This window comes from Fulmarus glacialis, unplaced genomic scaffold, assembly GCF_000690835.1.
Source record: "Fulmarus glacialis isolate BGI_N327 unplaced genomic scaffold, ASM69083v1 scaffold21605, whole genome shotgun sequence".
NCBI classification, from domain to species: Eukaryota; Metazoa; Chordata; class Aves; order Procellariiformes; family Procellariidae; genus Fulmarus; species Fulmarus glacialis.
The window spans coordinates 37,121-46,524 of NW_009211441.1; the positions used below are offsets into that span (position 1 = coordinate 37,121).

Sequence of the window (9,404 nt, forward strand, 5' to 3'; positions counted from 1 at the left end):
GATGCAGACACTTTGTTTTAGTTTATATAGTAGAGTGGAACAAGTTAGCTTCTTGAGCCTGAGCAACATGAACCACCTACAACTGTCACAAATTGCCACCCTTGCTATTGGCTTTCCTTAAAAAAACCAAACAAAACCATACACACACCCCAAAACAAGCTGTACAACTGAAGACAACTTGTCCAAGGAGGCTGCAGTGGCAGGACAGATCAACATCATTGCTGTTGCATCTCCTAGTTAGACTGCATGATCTTTGGAGAATTCGGTCTATTGCATATGACATCAAACCCAACAGGGCTCTAACCCTCTCTAAGCAAATTATTACACTATAAACAAAATCCAGGAAAAAAACCCCTCACCTTCTCTTATGTGAGTTCACTTGTAACAGCAGCACTCAGGAACAGAACCAAAGTGAAAAGTGCCTGATGTCTCCTTGCTTGCAAAACATGACTTGCAATTGCTGCCACAGCTAATTTTCATGATCCAAATTTTTAATATACTGATTACAAATATAAGGAAAAACCTAACCTTGCAATTATTGAGCAGGCTCAAGAAGCTAACAAGCCAGAACTGAGAATTAGTGACACGCTGAAACAATAATTTATGCTTAAAATATAAACAAAGACAAGACACCTATGGAAACAGAATTGTGAGAGCAGCTGTGCACAGAGGACACCACTTGTTTTCTGGATTGCGTACGTAGAACTGTACTCAGTTCCTTCTGCTTGTGAAAGTGTGAATGACACAGGAGCCATTGGACTGGCACAGAAACACGAACACTTCCCTCTTTCCATTCAAGGGCTTCCACGCTAGTCTGGCAAATACTGCAAGGGTGCTTGGTGCTGCCACAAAGCAATGAAAAATATTACACTTCAGCTATCGCTAGGATGCAAACACCGTTTTGCTAGTGATGCTGGGAAGCTGTTCATAAACTCTGATATCACATCATTAATAATCACACAATTCTGCTTATGTGCACTCATTTGGGGAATATGCCCTTATGAGAGCAGACACCACTGTCTTCCAGAACTATGTTCTGTAGACAATCAGGCACAGCAAAATTATTTGATTGGGGAATGATTAGCTGAACAAGTAAAAAAATTAGTAACTTCCCCAAAAAGTGGCTTTTGCCTTTTTGCCCTTTGTATCTGGTAGGGGCTTAGACCAGACTTCTGCACCCAGCTCACTCTCCTCAATTTCTCCTTTGCTCTAAGGCCTAAACCTTCCCTAGTCACCCTAAGTGGAGGTGTGGTGAGTGGTGTTGAACAGACACAACATCTAGTTTGTGGTACTCTATACTTCCCCTTTGATCCCATGTGGGTCAAAGAAGAACCAAAAATTTTCAGAGGAGCTGGATTTCAAGTTTATAGATTGCCATGTTTTTGGCTAATGGAAATCAGTGATCCTTTTGGAAGCCCATGGTGGCACAGAAAGATGAGCTGTCTTCACTCCTTACTGGTAGTGTTTTTCTTACCAATTAGTTTAACCTGGTGCATTTCTCCAAATCAACAGGGCATTAGGCTGCTGGTTATACACATGGACACAAGAGGCAACACAGGATACCTCACTAGACATACAGATTATAGCAGAGAGAGAAGCTAAAGCTAAATTCACAGTAAGGCTGGCTACATTAGGAGGTTTCTATACAAGAAGGGAGGAAATGAAAGATGTTGAACTTAAAGGCTTGCAGGAAGGAGGAGTGTGGAAGGGGTAGAAATTTGCTTCAGGTGTCAACACAGAGCAGTCACCCACAGCTCCTTGCTCACACTGGGAGTTTGGAGGATTCAGCCATCCAGGAGCACCCCTTGAACACAGCGGGTCACATAGATGCACCACACCGTGTCCTCCTCACAACATATGACTATCCCCAGCGATAGCCCTTTTATATCACAATGATGCTTTTGTATTGAGTCAGGTTTTTTTCTCCTCAACAGTACTGAATTTTGCCATTTGATCCCAGACTTGGACTTGGTTGGTCATGCCACAGTTAGTCTCCAGAAAGGTTATTTATCAACAAGTGTCTAAACCCTTCCAGAGACCATTTTAAGATGTTTACTTTAACAGCTCCTCTGGCTGCTAATGTTTCTTTAGATTGCTTTCTGAATGTTTTCCAAGCCTTGTAAGATGGTGTTGGTCTAAACACAGGCCCAGGTAGCAGTCGACTGTCTACCCTCATCCTGACAAAAGATGTTGTGCAGGCTCAGACGCAGGGAGGAAATACTGTTGTCTTTCTCAGGGAACAGACTATTTAAACAGAGACACATGGAAATATTACTGCTATATAGAGGCAGCATTATTAGTAAGTCGCATTCAGCACCTCCTTATCTTTACAAGGGCCTGCCACAGCAGAGCAGACCTCTGGATCTGCCTGGCTTGTGGACTTGTTCCAGGCCCGCTGCAAATGGAGAGGGCCAAGAGGCTGATACAGAAAACTCCCTGCATTAGTGTTTCTACCCTTTCAAAGTAGGCAGAGCACAGATTGCACAGTTGCAGGAAGTCAACATCTCCACGAGTCACTCTGAAACTTGTGTGAACTCTAAATCCAGGGGCTAGGGCACTTAATCCACTTAAAGTGCGTTCCTCCTCAGTTATATTGGAGCCTCTTTCTCCTGCCTACTGAGAGAGAGTTGGCAAGTTTTCTGTGTAGGTATGTTCACTTTTATACACTTTTCTTTAAGAGAGCGGATCTGAGTTGTTCTTTCCTCTCTGATGGAATAACTATAAGGAGAAGAGTAGCCCAAGTAAAGAACTGGAGGGGGGAAAAACAAAAAACAAAAGTAATCTCAGCTTATGTGGTTAATAACATAAAACAAATTTACTGAAAAGCAAGCGAAAGCTGGGGCACATCAAAGCAGCTGCAGAGGTAATGCAATTAGATTTGTCACTGAGATGGAACTGAACAGAAAGGGAAGAACAGTCTCAGGTTTCAGCATATCTGGATTTGGAGTAAGGCAGGGAGCATGACTGCTAACCATAGCTGAGGAGAGCAGTGTAATGGATTAAAGGGGACCGAGAGGAAAAAGATAAGGAACATTTGATTGATTTTCCATTACCCAGGAAAGACTGCTGTGTGGCAACAGCCCTGTGCAGAGTGCACTCTCAAGGGCAACATGAAAGGCAGAGGAGAGCTTGAAGTGAAAGCAGTTTAAGGAGTAAGGCTGTCAAGCATGCACCATATTTAAGGGTCAGGAAAAGGGAGGAAGTTACAGACCAACAGACAAAGCATTCTTCAACTCTTTTAGAAAAGAGCAGTAAGTTTTTGTTCTTTACTAACAGGGACACTTTACTAACTGCCTTTGCATCCGCTAAGATGTTGCATCATACCAGGCTGGTTCCCAGCCTACCAGTCTACATCCAGTCTGTCTCTAAACCCTAAGTGACCCAGGATATGGGTAGCTTTGAGCAGGGAAAAATGAGTTACAACGCCAAAGATTTCAATAAGCCACAGATGTCACCCTTGGGGCCCAGCACAAAGTTATGTTTTGCCAGTGTACTATCTTAATGGACAGATGGTCACCCCAACACATCTCTAAGCCTCCTGCCTGTGCTAAGGAAAGGTCAGCTGAGTTTTCACATACGTTTTACATAAGTGTCACATCAAGAGCACCTAGAAATTTAGCAAGAGATTCATTAGAATGGAGCAAATCATAATAAAAGTGTCCTTTGTACACAGTTGCTACATGAGAAGTCCATTAAGATGTGGTTAGTCTTTCATAATGGAACAGAGGAACATGTGAGGTTGTACTATTCCATTTCTGGAACCTGAATTAAGCATCTTTAGCCAAAAAACAGTGCAGCTAAATACATATACATGACAAATGGCATCTCAGTTTTAACAGAATGAGACCACACCAAATAAAATTACCTTTCCACACAATCATAGACCACAGCAAACAGCAGTGAAACTAGTTTCAAGGATTAATTAAAAAAAAAAATTGTAATGAGAAGCAAATTGTAATGAGGAGCAACCATTAAAGTTAAATCTCACTCCTTTTAATGACCTGTGGCTCTAACAAGCATCTTCTTCCAATTAAAAGCTCTCACTTGTATAATTTCTGCAAACAAGCCATGCAAGTTCTCTCCTTCCACGGACATGAGAGTCCAAGACCTCTACCAGAACATACTGCTTGGACTTGCACATAAGTTTTTTGTATGCTTTTTAAGGGTATTAAAATGAGCATCATTTCAGCTTTTGAACCTTTTGTCACACTGACAGCCCAAGCTGGTCACAAAGGGATTACGGGCATTGTACTTCACTCCATTTTCTTCTGCAACAATTTATTTACTGATACAAGATGGGAGAAGAGGTTACTGCACTGGATTAACAGCCACAAGTGGCAGCAAGAGTTTTCAAAGTTTTCCTATGGGGGGAAAAGCATAAAGCAAGTGAATATGAGTTTCCCCTTGATATCAGAAAGCTTTCCATACCTTCCCCAAGTTTGGATGTGTTGATGTCAGAGTCATCTCTGGTTCCATTTTGGGATTCCAGGTACGTAGCAGGGACCCAGCCCTGCTCCTCTGCTGTGCTTACAAACCACCAACCTACAAAAAGAAGCAAAAGAAGTTGCTCAGTCAACATTAAGAGGAACAAGAATAGCAAGATGCTACTGAGAAGGCGGCCCAGAGTCAGCAGCTTCAGTGCAAGTTTGAGTTATTCTGCAGCCTCCTAGAAGGAGAGAGTGTTCAGTCCTATTATACCATTTCTATCAGATACTCTCACAGTGGTAAACAAGTGTGCAGGCAGGCCTCATGCAAGAAAGGTTGCAATGGAGAAAACAACAGTTTATTTTAAGAAACCTGAAGTCTATCCATGACAACTCTGATTTGAATTCTTCAATTCATTTTCTCAAAGCAAGTCTTGCAACATGTACATCTACAGTATCAAAACACCTTGTATGTGTATATACCTGTATGTAAACTTATGGGAAGTAGCACAAACATTGCCCAAATCCTAATATGAGGTATCACAGAAGTCAAAAGATGGAAATAGGAAAGACTTTAGTAGAAGGACACAGATTTCAGAACAGGATACAAAACAATAAGTGCTTCTAGAGCACTTGTCATGACAGCCGGCATTTAACAAACATGACCTGAATTCAATGCCCCGGGAAGCTGGAAAGTACTGCACACAACAGAAATAAGAGAGAAAAGCTAACTGAAATTTGACTTCAGGCCATAAGCATCAGTTATTTGCCTTCCCACTTGAACATCCAAGTTTCTACCACTATCTACAAAGATGTTAAGTATTCACCAACTATATGGATATAACCTTTAGGTCACATCCATGGATGGATGAATAAAATTATAGGTGAGCCATCTTCAGGTTAAATGCATCCCAACCGTAACTATTCTTGCCTCTTTTCTTGCTTGGCTACATTGATTTATTGAATTCTCCACTGGTTTTGATGTAGACTCAAGAGCTTGTTGCTCTCAGATATGAGCCCAACTTAGATTCTGCTCCATTCAGGTAAGGTCAGGGTTAAGATTCGGACAACAAAAAAGCCAAGCAGGTAAACGATTTCTCGTTTTCTACAATCTCCCAGTCTCCTCCAAAAATGCAAGTTCCTTTGTCAGGACAATGCAAACTATTGTTCAACACCAGTCTTTCAGCCTCCCCAAAGGGAGTGGAAAAAACACCTATTTCTGTACATGCACCTCAAAACAGTTTACAGACTTTAATGGCTGTCATAAAACCAACAAATTTCACGGGAGACTTCCAAGTCTGCCTGCAATGAGCAAAGGCAGGGACAAGCCAACTTGGTTTGTAAATAGACAGGGCACAAAAACTAGTTGATTTATGGTGAGGCAAAGCCCGGACTTGTGTGATGGCCACGCAGTCCTCCCACAGCCAGGAGGCCGCAGCCCTGGGCCCAGCAAGGGGAAGGGAGTCTTCACTGGGCTCTGCCGCCATGCAACACACAACTTTTCTTTAAAGAAAATAATAAAAAAAAAAAGAAACCAACTGAAACAATGCTCAAGTGTTCATGCTAAAAGTCACCCAAAGTTCCCAAAGTTTGTTCCAAATGCTGTCACAGAAGATTTTACCAGAGGACAGTGGTTACAAACCCTCGTTTTTCTCCCTGGGGCCTGCAGCAGGCAGACAATGTGCCCCAAACAACAAACCCCTCACTCGCCACCGCACAGCTGCTAGGTAGCTCTATTTATTTATTCTCAAAACTCAGACATGGCTTTCCATTTTCTGGCCCAGCAGAGGTTTGGAAACTTTGCTTCACAAGGCTCATGGTTGGAAAGTTTAAATTTAGTTATTCCTCCTCAGCAGGAGGTGGATTCTCCTGCCACGAAGCCCACAGCAGCGAACACGCAGGACCTGCCAGACCGTTTCAAAAACACATCTTCATGGTTGTTCCTTATTTTACTAGTAACGTATCGACATGGGTAGCAAACACAGTTTAACATACACTTATAATTAGGCACAAAATGTCAGAAGCTAGCTTTCAGCTGATATCAATTAGATTGGAATAATTTATGTAAACTCTTCCTCAGAAAGAAATTAAACACAATTGCACAAAAAGGACTTGCCTACACTTAAAATGTGTGCTTGGGCCAAATTCAAACCATGGTAAAACCGTCTTTGGAGGGCTGGATCACACAGCCTTGACGCTGTGTGCAAGCCCATTTCGCAATACGGCTCCTCTGGTTTGGCTCACTGAGCTGCATCGTGGCCTCGGAGCTGAGTTAAGGTCTTGTGTTTGGGGCCGTAGAGTAGCTGAGCCTCCATCCATCTAAACAGGGCTCCCTGCTAAAAGACAGCCCCTCACCCCCATGCCTGGGCATGCATACACATGCCTCCCCCATATCACTATGCCTCCCTACTGCCATTCCTAGCCCCTGAAAGGCCTCGGCAGGGAGACCTCACGACTCCACTGATCTTATGAACAGGCTCCCCCATACCAGTTGGAGGTCAAGTCACATTTGAGGTAGGCTACAATCAACTAACTCAACCAAATCCATTGCAACGTGCAGAGCATGCAACAGTCTAAGTGAGGTTTTAAGCTGCTTTGATTTTTCAAGCCATCACTAGGATTAAAGCTCCTAATTGCCATAGAGCTCATGAAAGTTATAATTTCTTTCTAAAGATTTCCTTTATAAGCTATGTCCAAAGGCAAATGAACAAGAAACCTCCGCAACTACTAAGAAATCAGCAGCGTCTGTCCAGGTTCAGAGAAAACCAGCCCTGGCTCTAAAATTCTCTTCTCTCATTTCAAGCTTGCTTTTCAGAAGGACAAAAGTAAGGCTTTCATGCAGGTCATTAGAATAGCATGTCCACAGAAAAAATTGTGTTTTACTTAGACTGAACAACTGAGAAGCCTGAGAAACTTCCAGCGGCACCCCCTGGTAGCAGAGAAGTCAGAAACGGATGCTCACAAGCAAGACGTACAAGTCTAGGAGTGGCCGAGCAGACATTGCAGAGGCAGCTCACTCCTTATGAGGCAAAAATCTGAATTATGATGGCACATCTAAGCTATAACCCTACAGAAAGGAAATTACAGCATAGTGCAAGAATTGACAGACTCCTAGCAGAAAATGGCTGAAGCAAAGACAAGTTCCACAACGCAGTCCGTGCATGACAGCCACAAACTGCAGAACTCTTCCCAGTTGATCATAAAGTACTTGCTCTGCACCATCTCCTCATTAGAAGCAATTGGGCAGCTGCCATTTGGTCCCACCACCCCTTCCCAACCCCCACCCCCCCCAGGTTCATGGTTTGCACACAAATTAGCCGGATTGGCCTTTATTTGCAGAAAGTCAGGGCAATAATGGTGCAAACTGTCTCTTGTCCCCTCCCCTGCCATCTTACCCAACCCAGAGCATGACAGAAATGTTGTTAGAAAACTTGCTTTTGAAACACAGAACAAAACATTGCATTTATTTTGAGTTCTCCCTCTATGCTGGAGTTGAGCTCGACTTCACAATTCATTATTAAAACCATTCTGCAGCAACATCTGCAGGGAATTATGTAAAGTTATCTCTGTGCACTGCCAAGCCAGTCTGAGGTTCGCTCTTGCACTCACACCATCTGTAAAAATTAGGCAGTGTTTTACATCTTGAGTTAACCCTTACAGATACCCCTATCTCTCAGGCATCAAAATGCAACTCCAAAGCTGATGTGGCATGGGTGTCTAGACTGAGACTCATCAGGCCTCATCCCTGATGAGGATTCAAAGGGAGTTTGAGCCTCACAGGAGGCACACAGGGAGTTGTAGCCACTGCGCCCAGACCAAGCTCAGCTTGAGCTTTGCTGGATTACTCCAAATCCTGCCTTAATACTAATCCAAGAATATGAATTTTTAAGGTAGGATTGCAATTTTCTGCCACATATGTTGACCCTTTGGTTGGCATCTGTCAGCATCCCTAGTTGCAATAGCCAAGATGTCTCTACACTCAGAGTCCATCTAGGCTCTGATAACTCTCAGGCATTTTCAGCATCGAGCTACAACAGTTACCGAGAGATGAAAGGTTCCACTTGCCACGCATACATACACACAGCAAGATGACTGCAAAATAGATTGGTCACACTGGAGAGTGAATAAATGACAAAAATACTTTGATTCTAAAAATCATGTTCTTGCTTTTAATTGTACTCCTAGTCCTCTCCCCAAAAGGCTTTAGAAAAAGCAAAAGAATTAAGCAAGTGTTATCCACAACCCACACCATAGGAAACTACTAGAAAATAGTTAAAGAACTATCTTTTATGCAAGTTTTGCTTATGTTTACATGTGTCTTCACCCATCCATGCTTCAATATTGTCCCTTTCTCCACACCAACAGGAAAATTAGCTATTGCTGTTGAAGTCTGCCTAATCATAAGATGCTACAAATCACTTTTAAAAAAAAAAAAATTGCAGGATCATGCTGAACATTCGTTTCTAATTCTCCCCTCAGCTACTAATTTCTCTGTAGACTTCGATTATCAATTTATGAGCTTAACTAAAGTAAACAAGAAGGATAGCAACTGTAAAAGGGAATGGGAATCTCTCCTGCATGAGTGGACTACACATTCTTCTAAACAAATACTTAAACAACACTCCAGTTCAAGAGTCTTGGAAAAAGCCTGCTCAACTAGCAGTCTGGTACATTTGACATGCGCTCTTTGGGCTTCAGAGAGCTGCTCCCTTTTAAGTCCTTCTGCCTTGGAACTCTCTCTTGAGGGTTTTTTTGATCCAACAACTTAAATTGTCCTACAAAGCCGTACTAGATGGAATCAGGTCACTTCCAGATCTGGCACACAGACCTTTTTGTGCCAACAGCTGATTACTTTCCTTCAGAGATGTGATCTGCTTCATTAAAAAACAGCTAAGGTAAGAGTATTGCTGTGCAGATGAAGGTGCTTGCTTTTTCCAACCTTCTAAAGCTCTTCCCACACATGCATATTTGATACACATA

General features: G+C 42.6%; 1 protein-coding gene across 1 annotated transcript in view; it reads right to left on the bottom strand.

Annotated features, from left to right (window-relative positions):
* The window catches only part of SH3PXD2A (SH3 and PX domains 2A), a 32,474-nt gene extending 24,103 nt beyond the window's left edge, over positions 1 to 8,371 (bottom strand). The window contains exons 1-2 of the mRNA XM_009577550.1: positions 8,249 to 8,371; positions 4,429 to 4,543 (exon numbers count right to left, since the gene is read on the bottom strand). Coding sequence (XP_009575845.1) covers positions 4,429 to 4,543; positions 8,249 to 8,371 — 238 coding nt within the window. The remainder of the gene's footprint in view (positions 1 to 4,428; positions 4,544 to 8,248) is intronic.
* Between the last annotated feature and the right edge of the window lie 1,033 nt (positions 8,372 to 9,404).